Raw genomic sequence first — 16,699 nt, forward strand, 5'->3', positions numbered from 1 at the left:
CTCCACAAGCATGCAAGGTATCTCAATATGATATCATATATAACCAGCAGAATAAATTTAAATAATTAACATTCAAATTCTAATTTAAATGACAAAATTAAAAGTCTTACAATAAATAATATTCCAAAATTTTATATCAAATCAAAAATAAAATCTAGTGTAAATAAAGATTGTCAAAATCTTATCTCTAGTCGCTCTCCCATGATAAATTCCAGAGTCAAGCTAATTGTTCAAATCTTTAAAAATATAAAAAAATCTATAATGAGCTAGACAGCTCGATAAGTAATGAATACCTTAACTTGAAAATTTATGTAAAAACGTATGTGACAATAGTAAAACAAAAATTATCACAAATCAGTGTAAAGACATAAGCAATTTCATTTCAAAAAACAAATCCATTAAGATCCATTCCTTTCAAAATTCATATACACAATCATAAATCCGATTCGAAACAAATCATATTCAACTCAAGAGCTTTTAACTATGGCCATACTTATACTTGCTCTTGATTGATGGAGGGTTGCAATCTTGTAGGCTGGAGAACATTATGATGGATGGACAAAATGGTGAGACCCAAAAGTCATTTGTGTTCACTCCCATGTCTATCGATGTTGGCACAAGTTACTCCAAGAAAGAGGCCTCGATGCAAGCTTAGAATGGGAATCTAGATCCTCAATCCTCCGACCAATAGCCTTTATTTGGCTTTTGGTTGGTGGGCATTAGAACTAGATTGTTGAGGCCCCCCCATTTAGGGGAAAGGGGAAAAGTTGTAGACCCTGGCCTTGCTTAGGACACGAGCATTTTCCTATCCCAGACATCCTCCCTAGAGTTCCCCTTGGACTTTGAAGGCTAGCAAAATAGGCCAAGTTTTTTAGGCAGTGGATGCTGGATTATCTAATCTCCATTGTTGGTGCATGGTCTAGTAGTGGTGAAAGGGCGGGTGTGTTGATCGGATCGGATTTAGGTCAAGCTTGGGCTTGCTACTGGGTCAGACCATAGAAGGAATCGGAAGAGCCCACAATATTTGTGGGCCTTCGCCATGTAGACATCCAAATGGAGCAAGTCCAATTTTCCTCCGTCCCTAGCCCTAGCTTGTTTAGGCTAAATGAAATATATCTCCTAGTCCACAAAGTTGAGGCATGCTCCTCCCAAATCCTAGATACATGATCGGACCCAAGTCATGGAGCCCATCAGGCTTGGCCTATCTTCTCTTGAGTCTGCTTTTGGAAAAACCTCGGCCACTCAGCCTAGCTCGACTCTAAGGAAGAGGCTCTGCCCCTCCGAGGAAGAGCTCCAAGAGTCACATAAGGATACAAAGTTCACACTACATGCACTACATCACCGAGATCCATATCTAATATTTGTAACCATAGAAGGATCTTTTGTCAATAAATGACATGAAGACTGCTATGACTCGATGTTAGTGGTTTTGCTGGACCTGATTTAAGATGTTGTTCAATTAGGACTATGTAATAGTCCGAGAGTCATTTTCAAGCTATATATGTAATAGTCCAACTCTCGGGCTTGTGGGACAGCCCGAAGTGGCCAGGCCCAAGCTCGGGCATGCCTTGTTGCACATGAAGGAGGAGAAAACTTCCGATTGGAGTCTTCTTCCTCCTCTGATAATGCCGGACTCTGAGAATCCTGAGGCAATCCCAACACTGGCCAGACTCGAGATTCAATCTATTTAAGACTCCTTCCTTCCACTTTGATTGTCATCAACGAAAATTTGAGATATCACTGCCAATTTCCAAGTTCTTCTTCCAGATTTTCTTCATCGATTTGTCACCAGAAAGGCCATCGAAACCTCACTTGCCTTCTTCTCTTTTTTTTTCAAGTTTTAGAGTTGTTGCCATGCTGATTTGCACTGAAAAAATCACTAAAATTTGATCCGAAATAGGGGTGCCCTATTTCGGCATCCTTCTTCCACGTTCACCACCACTGGCTGCTTATTCGAGCCGGACTTCACCATTTCTTGGGATCATCGATTTTGCATGGCCATCGGTCAAAAAAGAATCCACCACGATCTATGCCGAGTTGTTCACCCCTTGCTCTTCTTGATCTTCTTCTACCCTTCTTCGTGCCGGCCGACCACCGTCGCCGACGATGCCGCAATCGAAGGGCCGTCTGTGGCTATCATCGTCGAGGCTGGGCCGACTAAGTGGCCTGCCATGCTCTGATTCGAGATGAGAGGGGGGATTGACTCTCCCCTATTTTAAGAAGATAGAAGAGAGTCTTCTCTCTTCTTTCTCTCTCCTCTCTTCTCTCTCCTCTCTCTCTTAATTTCTTTTCATTATAGACTAGGGTTGACCCTAGTTAAGGGCTCTGAACTAGTGTCGCTGCGACCATCCGTCATGCTAGCTTTAACCTGAATATTGCTGAGCATCGTTGGACTCTATTACCATGAATCCCTATTGTGTTTTATGAACCATGGTTTGATTGTCTTTTCATGATTTGACTAGTTGGACTGGCCAGAGCCGATTGACCCAGATCGTCGGACGCTGCATCTAGTCGACCCTATTCATCCAAATTGTTAACCACCGTTGGACCTCTAATTGATAACCCTTGATTTATTTTTTTGATTTGATATATGATTCTTGATCAAATGAATTGGATTATATTGCACTGACCGATTCAAATAATTGGGTGTTGTTATCTAGTTGGTCTTGTATATCTTTTTATACAATTCTATTTTCATGGTCAGCCTTGGTTTTGTATGGGGCTATAGTCATCCAAGCAGAAAGAAGCCCGACGAGATCTTATACTCTAGTTTCTCTCTTTTTCTATTTTTTTCTCTTGGTATTTTCTCTCTCTAGCTTGATCCGAAGAAATTTTGGTTAAAGGCACCTAAAGGGTAGTCTTAGATTACTACATGTGGTGGAACCTTTAGTGGATTAGTAGGGAGTTCTGGGTTGTCGGATATCTTGGATAATTTTTGATGTTGATTTGGTTCTATAGGATAACAATCTTTTGGGCAAGAAGATATTGAGCAAGATTTTGCGCACTCTGATTTGTAGATTGTGGTAGTCTGTCTGAGTTGTCAGCAAAGAGGTAAGAATTCTTGTATACTGACCTGCATGATATAGATATTTTTGTACCTATATGTATTTTATGCTAATAATCCCGATAAGTAAGAAGCAAGAATGATTTTATGATCATTTTGGTATTAAATTGTATTTTGATCATATTTACTTGCGATTGATAGTATGATGGGTGCATATATGTACATAATTTATAGTTAAATAATAGGACTAATGGATATGGTGCTTTGGACTAACCACGTAATATTGATTGCCCCATTACGGATGAAAAACATGACCGTGGTTAGTCTAAAGCCAGAAATAGAGTTAAAAAAAAATTGATGGATGGATGTGAACTTAATTAAATGAATAAAGACTTTGGACTCATCTCGTTATCATTGGTTGCCCTGTCACAGGCTGAAAATATGATACTACTATTTATGCCGTGACAGGCTAGAAATGTAAAGCAATTGTTTGTTCCATCACAGGCTATAAATGTGAAACTACTGGTTGCCCCATCAAAAGCTGAAAATGTGATATTATTGGTTGCCCCGTTACAGGCTGAAAACGTGATATTATTGGTTGCCCTGTCATGGGATGGAAACATGATCAGAATTTGGCCCAAAGTAAAAAAAGACAATTTATTCAGATAAAGTTTAAAAGGAATGGAACAATGTATTAAGTAAAGAAAAAAACATCTGTATAAGCATTGTTAACAGACGTAATTACATGTACAATTTAAATACATATTAGACGGCAAACAGAATATTAAGCATATAGAGCAAGTTTAAATATTAAGCACAAATTAAAGCTATAAACAGAATATTAAAGCATCAAGCAAAATCACCCGCATGGATGTATGCCGGCTGAGATCCGTAGTAGAGAAGGGCGGTCAGCCGGAGGAGGGTGGTCGACCGGATCAGTAAATGGCTTCGACAAAAGGAGGAGAAGGAGGAGGAAGAGGGGGAGGAGGAGGAGAAGGCAAGCAGAGATGGGGATGAGGAGAAGGCGATACATCTGCAGGGAAGCTTTGCGGTGGGTACGGGCAGACGGAAGGAGGAGGAAGAGGGAGAGGAGGAGAAGGAGACCGGCCAGAAGGAGGAGAAGGAGCAGGAAGAGGGGGTGGAGGAGAAGGAGGCCATCTAAGAGAGGGAAAATGAGATGGGGACCAGTGCAGCGAGGAGGAGGCAAAGGCAGAGTTATTTGGGCTGAGAAGGATCAATTTAGGGCTGAGAAGGGTCAATGGAAGGGGTGATCGGGCTATTTGGGGATAAAACTGGCTTCCGATGATGCATAGAAGTGTCATCCTAAGATTGGCTTTCGACGATGCTTTTAAACATTGTTGGAAGCCAATTTTAGGACGACGCTTCAAAGCGTCGTGGTTTCGACTTGGCTTCCGAAGACGCTTTTAAGCATCATCAGAATTCAATATTAACATGTTGGTTTCGCACGGTGCTAATAAGCGTCATCTTAGTGTAATTCCTGCCCCGATGCTACTAAAAAGTGTCGGCAAATTTTTGCAGGGTGACTAAATTGCTAACGCTTCTTTTTAGCATCGGCGCATGAGAGTCGGAATATACTATTTTTCCTGTAGTGTTGTTATTCTATTCCAGCTCTGCTTGTTCTTCCTCTAAGAGTTGTATTTCTCGACGGGTGTTGGTTTGTTCTGCTTTAAGGAATGTGAGTCGGTCCCGATGCGCAATTTATCTTTTGAAGCCTTGGAGGGGTAATTGATAGAATTTCTTTTTAAGCCTAAGAAGTGGCTTGTATAAAGCAAGGATTGATGACCTCCCGACTATTTCCAATTTCAAATAATATAATTTTCTTAGAATCCTTTCTTTCTTTATAATAAAGTAGCTAGATTTGTAATAATTTCTTTACTAACGACTGAACTTTAGATCAAAGCAATTTTTTAAATTGCTAATATATAGAAAACTCCTTACTCTTTGGATTCAGAAGAAGGGCCAATGAATAAAATTTCCTCTTGACTCTAAATAAAAAGGCATCACAAATCCGATTAAGTGCTGTTGAACGATATTTCATGGGTTTAATATGTAGGTGGATAGGGCGGTATAAAAAGGTCTGAAATGTGATAGATGTAAAGGCAAAATGGAATGGTTTCAGGGTGATAAAGAATATCTAATACTTTGAAATCTATTTCAATAGAGATTATTCACTCTTTTATAGTGTTTAATATACACACACAGATATATATATATATATATATATATATATATATATATATATATATATATATATATATATATATATCATGTGCATGAGTACGTAATTTTAGATTCTTTATTCTTGCTATCTTTTTCGTCAGAATTTTTTAAAAATTTTTAGTTTTTTTTAATTTATGAGTCTTTAGAACTCAGAATTTCTGAACTTTGTGTCGGAAAATAAAAAATTGTGAAGTATATGAGGACCCAACATGGCTCCGCCTCTAGCGAACGGTTTGTGGTTCTAGGGTCTGCCAGAGGTGGGTATATATTTATATATATTATTAAGTAAACAATGTTGATCGTACATTTTTTTGACCATGTGCTCTAACACCAAGACTATCAAACCTTTTGATCTCTATGACTGGATACACACAATAGACTGCGTCTACGGCCTGCAGAGCAAGTAGTTTGTGTGAAACCTTCATACCTAACCTCATAGACTCTTCTACTGCGTTATTAGAGCATGACTGGTTCCATCTCCTGGTCTATATATACCGATCCTCTCCACGCCTTCTTATGCCGCCAAATACCCTCATTTCCTCTAAAGATTTAATTTCGTATAGGAAAGAGATGGCTTGCCATATCCTCCTCTTTGCTCTCCTTGCCCTGGCTTCCTCTCGTGTGATGGCCTCCGATCCCAGCCAACTTCAAGACTTCTGCGTTGTTGACCTCAAGTCCGCTAGTAATTGAAGGGTTTTAGCATGTTATAATGCGCAGCGAAAGCTAGGGATTTTAAAAATTTCTTAATAAAGTCTCTATGCATGAAACCCTTTTAAGCCTAGATCACCTTAATGATTACAATCAAATGATATAAAATAAATGCAGAATTAGTAGAATACCTCAAACCCTAATCCAAAGTGTACAATCTCCACGAGGCGTCCAAGTGTCCGCCCTCCAATGGTGATCCACACGAAAACTTGATCAAGACTTTAGCTCCAAAGACTTTTGATCCTTAATGCAGAATTCTTCTAAAGAACTCTAATGGCTTGCTTTCCTTCCTTTCTATTTTCCTTTAGCCTTCTAAAATCACTTCTAATCCTTTTGTCCTAAAGAAGACTACCTTGTCTTGGCTTAGTACACACTAGAAGCAATGCTAGAAAGAAAGAAACTAATGTAAGAAAGAAAGAAAAGAGGAGTGGGGTGGAATTGGAATGATGAAACCCATGGAGTGCTAACCTATTTATAATAGGTGTAGGGATGCATCTCCAAGGGATGCATCCCATCCACACATCCTCTCATGAAAGGGCATCATCTAAAGGGCCATATCAAATAAGGGGAGGTGCAGATCAAGTGAGGAGGTGTATCAAATGATATGTCCTTTCATGTGGTGCCATATTTTGACCAAGTCAACATCACATGCTAATCACATGTCCATCACGCCTCACCTCTTGATCTTTCATGATGATGATCCAAGGGCTCCAATACAAGGCGCCATTCACTTGACCCATTATGTCTTCATCCAATGGTGGGATTAAGATCCAATGGTCAATTATGGTAGCCATCCTCTAACCCAATCCAATTGGGTTAAACTAACTCTCCATTATGTCTTCATCCAACGGTAGATCAAGATCTAACGGTCTAGATTGAATGATTTATTAAATCTAATCCAATTAGACTCAAACCAAGCCAATTAGGTGCCAACTCTTGGCTAACCCATATTAGAATATGATCTAATCAAATTAGATCAATTAAGAATCAGATTCGAATCCAATTCGAATCAGATTCGAATCCAATTCGAATCAGATTCGAATCCAATTCGAATTAGGAGCTAAGGTTTGCAACACCTGCTAGGATGTTTATCTTGCAAACATGATCTAATCCAATTAGACCCTTGATAAGTTTTCTTGTGTGTGACCCATTGGGTTCCATACTTAGCCAGCAATAGGTGTGAGTGCGAGTTGACCCAACTTGATTAGAACTCTTCTAATCGATTTAAGTCCAAACTGCGTGAACCCGAACTTAACAATTAGAATCCTTTCTAATTGGTGATCGAATTAACTCTTTAATTTGATCAAACCTATAAAACAAGATTGACGTCTAGCAACGTGTCATGTCTACCCGAAAAATATGAAATTTGGTGGAAATACCAAAAATACCCTTCAGTGGCAAGTTACCATGCAATTCAATCCTTTAATCAAACTGCATCCCAAAAATGCATATGAGTATGAATATATGTCAAACTCAATTTCATATTCATATTTTTCTCAATCTTTTAATGATAATTCAAATAATGAAACATTAGAAACTCTTTCTAATTTTCATTCTACTTTGATCAAAGGTTTCCTGAATTATCATATGATTAGAATAAATAGGATGCTATCTTCTCTTACTAGAAGTGATTAATTCCTTGTTGACCTACTCATAATCTTCGTACACAATTCACCATATCCAGAAGACCTCGTACATAACTTATTGTCATGAATGAGTGTAAACCAAAATATGGGTTCATGTGCACAAGATACCATGGTGATCTCAGGTCATAGGATCAGTTGCACAACTCCCACTAAGAGAATCATCTTTTGACATGTAAGTAAGACTTCATAAGATTTCTCTTTGTAGGTCAATTCAGTGAACTCATTCCTCTAATGAGCACCCACATCTTTGTATTAGTGTCTCCACATAAATGATTGTGAGATCAATCATCCTCTGCATCGAGCATACATAAGACATGCCAGTCTTTCCGGTAATCATTGATCCCCGACTCAATGTACCAATGACTGGGAATATTTAAGATTAGGATTTTAGGATTTTAAGTCTCACTAGTATGATCTCATCATAGTCTTAAAACCATTGCCCTAATCTAAGGAGTTTATCATAAATATAATCAACAGCATATGATAAAACATAACGCCTTTATTTATATTTAAATGTCATGTACATGATTTGGACAAATCAATAGAAAAAACCTTTCGCAATACATATTGCGATTGGCTTGTAGGGCATCTACTCTTTCAATCTTCCACTTGCACTAAAGCCAATCGCTCTTATATTTTATTCCCATACAATCGAGGTGGCGATCGAACTGCTGTTGTGGTAGAGCTTTAGTGAACGGGTCTGCTAAGTTGTTCTTTGTGTCTACTCGTTCAATGACTATGTCTTGTCTCTCGACGATCTCTCGAACGAGGTGGAAGCGTCTTAGAATGTGCTTGGATTTGTGATGAGATCTTGGTTCCTTTGCTTGAGCAACAGCTCCAGTGTTGTCACAATAAACTGAAACTGGTCCAGCAATCTCAGAAACTACTCCCAACTTAGCGATGAAATTCTTCATCCAGACAGCTTCCTTAGCGGCTTCACTTACAGCGATGTATTCTGCCTCAGTAGTTGAGTCAGCTACAGTTTGCTGCTTGGAACTCTTCCAGCTCACTGCACCACGATTTAGGGTAAAGACATACCCTGAAGTGGACTTGCTATCATCGGGATCTGATTGAAAACTAGAATCAGAAAATCCTTCTAGTTTCAACTCAGATCCTCCATAAACTAGAAAAATATCTTTAGTCCTTCTTAAGTACTTAAGAATATTTTTCACAGCTATCCAATGATTTTCTCCTGGATCAGCCTGGAATCTGCTTGTTATGCCTATGGCATAAGCAACATCAGGCCTAGTACATAGCATAGCATACATAATTGATCCTACTGCCGAAGCATAGGGAATAGAATTCATTCTATTCCTCTCTTCAGATGTCTTAGGAGACATCTTCTTAGAGAGACGTATGCCATGACTCATAGGTAAGTAACCTCTTTTACTTCCTTCCATGCTGAATCTTTTTAGCACATGATCTATGTACTTAGACTGGGACAAGCCTAGCATCCTTTTAGATCTATCCCTATAGATCTTTATATCAAGTATATAGGATGCTTCTCCCAAGTCTTTCATGGAAAAGCTTTTTGATAGCCAAGTCTTGACCGATTGTAACATTGGAATATCATTTCCAATGATTAGTATGTCATCTACATACAATATTAAGAAGACAACGGCACTCCCACTAGTCTTCTTGTACACACATGGTTCATCCACATTTTTGATAAAACCAAACTCTTTGACTGTTGTATCAAAACGGATGTTCCAACTCCTCGATGCTTGCTTTAATCCATAAATGGATCTCTTAAGCTTGCATACTTGATTTGCTCTCCCACTTGAGACAAATCCTTCTGGCTGTGTCATGTAAACCTCTTCCTCAAGATAACCATTAAGGAAGGCGGTTTTGACATCCATCTGCCAAATTTCATAATCATAGTATGCAGCTATTGCAAGCAAAATCCGAATAGATTTAAGCATGGCAACTGGTGAAAAAGTTTCATCATAGTCAATTTCTTGCTTTTGCCTGAAACCTTTTGCCACCAATCTAGCCTTGTAGGTTTCTACTTGGCCATCTGCTCCAATCTTCTTCTTATAGACCCATTTGCAACCTATAGGGTTTACACCTTCTGGTGCATCAACCAAAGTCCATACTTGGTTGGTATACATAGAGTCTATTTCGGATTTCATAGCTTCTAACCATTTGTTAGAGTCATTACTCATGATAGCTTCCGAATAGGTCAGAGGATCATCATTTTCGATGATGTGGGCTTCATCATTCTCAATGATAAACCCATACCTCTTAGGTGCATTTTGCACTCTATCTGACCTTTGGAGATGAGATGTGTGTTGTGGTTGTACTTCATCAATGGGTACATCTGGTTGAAGAATTTCTTGTGTTTCTATTTGTAGGTCTTGAACTTCATTAAGTTCAATTCTTCTTTCACTGCCCTTTTCTAAGATAAACTCTTTTTCTAAGAAAGTGGCATGCCTACTAACAAATACCTTTTGTTCAGTAGGGTGATAGAAGAGATATCCAATACTTTCTTTGGAATAACCTATAAATGTACATTTATCTGATCTAGCACTTAGCTTATGTCCAAAATTTCTTTTGACATATGCTTGGCAGCCCCATATTTTAAAATATTTAAGATTGGGCTTTCTACCTCTCCATATCTCATATGGAGTACTAGATACAGATTTTGAAGGTATCCTGTTTAGCACATATGTAGCAGTTTCTAAGGTATAACCCCAGAAGGAAATAGGAAGATCTGTAAAGCACATCATGGACCTTACCATATCTAATAGAGTACGATTCCTCCGTTCAGCTACACCATTTAGTTGTGGCATATACGGAGGTGTCCATTCAGAGAGAATGCCCTTTTCTTTAAGATGATTTAAAAATTCACTAGAAAGGTATTCACCTTCTCGATCAGATCGAAGGATTTTAATACACTTTTCGGTTTGTTTTTCAACCATACTTTGATACTCTTTAAACTTATCAAAGGCTTCGTATTTATGTTTCATAAGATACACAAATCCGAACCTTGATAAATCATCAGTGAATGTGATGAAGTAAGAGTATCCACCTCTAGCTGGAGTTGTCATAGGACCACATACATCTGTATGTATAAGTCCTAATAACTCACTTGCCCTTTCTCCATGTCCAGTGAATGGAGACTTGGTCATATTTCCCATAAGACAAGATTCACAAGTTCCTAATGATTCATAATCATAAGGATCAAAGAACTCTTCTTTGTATAACTTGTTAATTCTTGATTCACTTATGTGACCAAGTCGGCAATGCCAAAGGAGGGTATTATTCACTTCCTCTCTCTTTCTTTTATTGCTTTTATTAATATGAAAGACATTGTCATTAAGTAATAAAACTAGAAGACCATTTTTCATAATGCCATTGCAAAGATGCTTATTAGAAAAATAAATAGAGCAACCATTGCCCTTTCCATTAATTTCAAAACCTTTCTTTAACAACAAAGGAATGGAAATTACATTTCTAATAATTTTGGGCATATAATAACAATCTTCTAATTGTAGGAGCTTTTCCGAAGGCAATTCCAAGTTGTAGGTTCCAACAGCTTCAGCCTGGATGGACTCTCCTCCAGCGCCATACAGCTCGAAGTCACCTTTCTTCAAAATTTTAATTTTCTGTAGTCCATGCAAAGATTTGCAAATGTGAAAACCACAGCCGGTATCCAATACCCATGAATTTGAATTTGAAGAACTTAATGACAAGTTGGCATGTAACATAAACATACCTTTTGATGCAACTCTTGCATCGGTCTTCATACTTGCAAGAAAACTCTTGCAATTCCTTTTCCAGTGGCCAGCTTTGCCGCAATGAAAACAGGTACTTGATCCGGAGTTTTTCTTTCCTTTTTTCTTTTTGATGCTACTCTTGGGGTTCAATCGTTTCTTAGAACCCTTATTTCCCGATTTCCTCATAGAGGTGCTATTTATAAGAAGGAGTGGACCTTTATCCTTCTTAATATGCCCTTCAGCTGTTTTGAGCATATTTAACAGCTCGGGCAGGGAGGTGTTCAGCTTGTTCATGTGAAAGTTCACAACAAACTGAGAGAATGAATCAGGCAGTGATTGCAGGATCAAATCCTGACTGAGCTCACTATCCATAGCAAAACCTAATTGACTTAATCTGGTGATCAAGTCTATAACCATAAGAACATGGTTTTGCACTGGAGTTCCTTCATTCATTCTAGCACGGAACAACTGCTTAGATATCTCATACCTAGCAGTCCTGCTTTGTTCTCCATACAACTCTTTTAAATTGAGAAGTATGGATTGAGTGTCCATGCCTTCATGTTGCCTCTGTAATTCATTGTTCATAGATGCAAGTATGATACATTTGACAGTCACACTGTCATTTTTTCACATCTTATGTGTGGCAACCTCCTCTTCTATAGCATCATCCCCTAGATCTCCAAGATCAGGGGTTTCAAGTATATAGAAAATTTTCTCCTGAGTGAGTACTATCTTTAAATTCCTCAACCAGTCCACATAGTTTGGTCCGGTCAACTTGTTGGCATCTAAGATGCCTCTTAGTGAAAGTGAAGAAGCCATATAATAATTCTACATATGCAAGAACAAAACTAATATAAGCAGACCAATCATGATGACATGTTTGCAACTAGATAAGGACTTTAATCTAATTTGTCTCCTACTATTTTTATCGAATATCATAGCCCTCCCCTATGATAAACGTAAAAATATAATTTTTCTTAGTAGGGTTGAGATCCTAATTCATCATAAAAAGCCTTGTGTTTACACAACAAACTCTTATGAGTTCAAAGGTAGGAAACTCTTTCCAATTGCATCTCATGCAATTCTCAACTTTATCTTGTCCTCTTAAAATACTTATTGCCTTGTGTTAGCACAACAAACAATAATATTTTAGTTAAGTCAAACCCTTCATTTCCATATAGTCATATTCGAATAATATTGCCCTTGTGGTTGCACAACAAGGCAATATATTAAAATATGCCATAAGCATCTTAATGCACCAAGACAGTATAACATCAGTCCCCATTGCAAGTCTTGTGTTAGCACAACAAACTAGCATGGATCTTCACATAATAATATCGAGGCATGAAGGAAGGCTATCAATAGTGTTATATCAATATTAAGCTTATCCATAATAGGCAATCAAACAATTGGCCAGGTAAGCAGGTGGGAGGCTCCCCTTACTCAGAGAGTAAGGTCCTAATTAAATAACCACCTTTAGTGCTTTCCTTAGACACCAATTAGATTAATTGTTCTAGAATGGGTTAGCTCAAAGTTTTTCAACACTATGACTTAATATAATTTTTATTGAGGGCTTACTAGTCTCTAGCACATTCTTTAATTGTAACATACATTTAACATGTCTAAAATAAACTATTATGCATCATGGCTATCTCATAGCATGTATAAATCATAAGCAATTAATTAACATGCTTCAACATATTTTCATATGAAAAATTTCATATCATGATATTTTATTACATAACATATCATATATTAATCATACATTTCAGCATTGCTCTAAGCATATGACATTACTATCTCATAGTAAATTAATAATCATACATTATTATTTGATTGAACCAATTAAGGATGGCTCTGATACCACTGAAGGGTTTTAGCATGTTATAATGCGCAGCGAAAGCTAGGGATTTTAAAAATTTCTTAATAAAGTCCCTATGCATGAAACCCTTTTAAGCCTAGATCACCTTAATGATTACAATCAAATGATATAAAATAAATGCAGAATTAGTAGAATACCTCAAACGCTAATCCAAAGTGTACAATCTCCACGAGGCGTCCAAGTGTCCGCCCTCCAATGGTGATCCACACGAAAACTTGATCAAGACTTTAGCTCCAAAGACTTTTGATCCTTAATGCAGAATTCTTCTAAAGAACTCTAATGGCTTGCTTTCCTTCCTTTCTATTTTTCTTTAGCCTTCTAAAATCACTTCTAATCCTTTTGTCCTAAAGAAGACCACCTTGTCTTGGCTTAGGACACACTAGAAGCAATGCTAGAAAGAAAGAAACTAATGTAAGAAAGAAAGAAAAGAGGAGTGGGGTGGAATTGGAATGATGAAACCCATGGAGTGCTAACCTATTTATAATAGGTGTAGGGATGCATCTCCAAGGGATGCATCCCATCCACACATCCTCTCATGAAAGGGCATCATCTAAAGGGCCATATCAAATAAGAGGAGATGCAGATCAAGTGAGGAGGTGTATCAAATGATATGTCCTTTCATGTGGTGCCATATTTTGACCAAGTCAACATCACATGCTAATCACATGTCCATCACGCCTCACCTCTTGATCTTTCACGATGATGATCCAAGGGCTCCAATGCAAGGCGTCATTCACTTGACCCATTATGTCTTCATCCAATGGTGGGATTAAGATCCAATGGTCAATTATGGTAGCCATCCTCTAACCCAATCCAATTGGGTTAAACTAACTCTCCATTATGTCTTCATCCAACGGTAGATCAAGATCTAACGGTCTAGATTGAATGATTTATTAAATCTAATCCAATTAGACTCAAACCAAGCCAATTAGGTGCCAACTCTTGGCTAACCCATATTAGAATATGATCTAATCAAATTAGATCAATTAAGAATCAGATTCGAATCCAATTCGAATTAGGAGCTAAGGTTTGCAACACCTGCTAAGATGTTTATCTTGCAAACATGATCTAATCCAATTAGACTCTTGATAAGTTTTCTTGTGTGTGACCCATTGGGTTCCATACTTAGCCAGCAATAGGTGTGAGTGCGAGTTGACCCAACTTGATTAGAACTCTTCTAATCGATTTAAGTCCAAACTGCGTGAACCCGAACTTAACAATTAGAATCCTTTCTAATTGGTGATCGAATTAACTCTTTAATTTGATCAAACCTATAAAACAAGATTGACGTCTAGCAACGTGTCATATCTACCCGGAAAATATGGAATTTGGTGGAAATACCAAAAATACCCTTTAGTGGCAAGTTACCATGCAATTCAATTCTTTAATCAAACTGCATCCCAAAAATGCATATGAGTATGAATATATGTCAAACTCAATTTCATATTCATATTTTTCTCAATCTTTTAATGATAATTCAAATAATGAAACATTAGAAACTCTTTCTAATTTTCATTCTACTTTGATCAAAGGTTTCCTGAATTATCATATGATTAGAATAAATAGGATGCTATCTTCTCTTACTAGAAGTGATTAATTCCTTGTTGACCTACTCCTAATCTTCGTACACAATTCACCATATCCAGAAGACCTCGTACATAACTTATTGTCATGAATGAGTGTAAACCAAAATATGGGTTCATGTGCACAAGATACCATGGTGATCTCAGGTTATAGGATCAGTTGCACAACTCCCACTAAGAGAATCATCTTTTGACATGTAAGTAAGACTTCATAAGATTTCTCTTTGTAGGTCAATTCAGTGAACTCATTCCTCTAATGAGCACCCACATCTTTGTATTAGTGTCTCCACACAAATGATTGTGAGATCAATCATCCTCTGCATCGAGCATACATAAGACATGCCAGTCTTTCCGGTAATCATTGATCCCCGACTCAATGTACCAATGACTGAGAATATTTAAGATTAGGATTTTAGAATTTTAAGTCTCACTAGTATGATCTCATCATAGTCTTAAAACCATTGCCCTAATCTAAGGAGTTTATCATAAATATAATCAACAGCATATGATAAAACATAACGCCTTTATTTATATTTAAATGTCATGTACATGATTTGGACAAATCAAAAGAAAAAACCTTTCGCAATACATATTGCGATTGGCTTGTAGGGCATCTACTCTTTCAGTAATTACTCTTCACTCTTATCTTTTACTAGTTTCAACATAATGGTTTACGAGTTACCCTTTGTTGCTTAGCTTCTTCCTTTGGATGCAGTCCTTGTGAATGGTTTTGTTTGCAAGCCACCAATGCACGTGACAGCGGACGACTTCTTCTTCTCCGGCCTCGATATGCCTGGCAACACGTCGAACCAGCTTGGGTCTAAGGTGACGCAGGTGAATGTGAACCAAATTGCAGGGCTCAACACCCTCGGCATCTCCTTGGCTCGAATAGACTATGCACCTTACGGTCTCAACCCACCACACACCCATCCTCGGGCCACCGAGATCCTTACAGTGTTAGAAGGCACGCTCTATGTCGGCTTTGTCACATCCAACACCAACAATGGCAACCTTCTCTTCACTAAGATGCTCAAGAAGGGTGATGTCTTTGTGTTTCCCGAAGGTCTAATCCATTTCCAATTCAACTACGGTCCAACGCCTGCCGTGGCCGTTGCAGCCCTAAGCAGCCAGAACCCTGGAGTGATCACTATAGCCAATGCAGTCTTTGGATCAAACCCACCCATCTCTGATGCGGTTTTGGCCAAGGCCTTCCAAGTGGGCAAGGATACGATCAAGTATCTCCAGGCTCAGTTCTGGGTGGATAACAACTAGTGAAGAAGGCCACAAACGGCGTAGTGCAAGTGTCAGCACATATGGTTCATCTTGTGAATTGCTTCCACAAAGCGATTGTTTGGCATATGGTTAAATAGGTGTCTGTTTAGTCGACCAATAAGAACACCCGCTGGTTTAGAGGTGTTCATTTGTTTGGTGTACGTGTATCGTATTCTATATAATTTAACTTCATAAGGATTAGAAATTTCTCTTTCTTATTATAGAGTTTTTTATATAAACGTATTGTTTCTATTGAAATTTTGTATAAAAAAATAATTGGGCCCTATCGAAAGTGCAGAGCCCAGAGCCGTTATCTTCAAAGGATCACCCATCTTTCAATTCTGCAATGCATCAATTGTTCTCTCTTGCTCTGTTTGCTCGCTGGCAAGTTTGCTAGGTTCTGGCTCCAACCTTTAATGGTAGCTGCTTCCAACATACCCCATAGGGCCATTTTAACTTCTGCAATATGTCCTAGAAAGTTGTCAACTCGGTTGCATCTTGAAGTGATTAATCCAGCTTGAGGTGATAGCTTAATGATCAAAGATTGAACAAGGGAGTTGCTGGATGCTGGTTTACTTTGACTTGGTAGTCTGTTTAGTCGACTGTATCTTGATGCTGGACAATTGGAATCAACACTAGTATCT

At 38.2% G+C, this 16,699-nt stretch overlaps 1 protein-coding gene across 2 annotated transcripts; it reads left to right on the forward strand.

The window, feature by feature from the left end:
- The first annotated feature begins 5,730 nt into the window (after positions 1-5,730).
- Positions 5,731-16,333, forward strand: LOC120111766 (putative germin-like protein 2-1). 2 transcript variants are annotated; one of them, XM_039129661.3, is made up of 2 exons: positions 5,731-5,927; positions 15,499-16,333. In XM_039129661.3, the coding sequence occupies exons 1-2, from the start codon at positions 5,762-5,764 to the stop codon at positions 16,053-16,055; spliced, it is 723 nt and encodes a 240-aa protein (XP_038985589.3). In that variant the 5' UTR covers positions 5,731-5,761; the 3' UTR covers positions 16,056-16,333. The 2 variants fall into 2 exon arrangements, with proteins under 2 accessions (XP_038985589.3, XP_038985590.3); XM_039129662.3 differs by having other exon boundaries at positions 5,731-5,908; positions 15,480-16,333.
- Positions 16,334-16,699: the final 366 nt, after the last annotated feature.

Source organism: Phoenix dactylifera, chromosome 14 (genome assembly GCF_051530095.1).
Source record: "Phoenix dactylifera cultivar Ajwa chromosome 14, Ajwa_hap1_PhDact_Kaust_v1.1, whole genome shotgun sequence".
Lineage (NCBI taxonomy): Eukaryota > Viridiplantae > Streptophyta > Magnoliopsida > Arecales > Arecaceae > Phoenix > Phoenix dactylifera.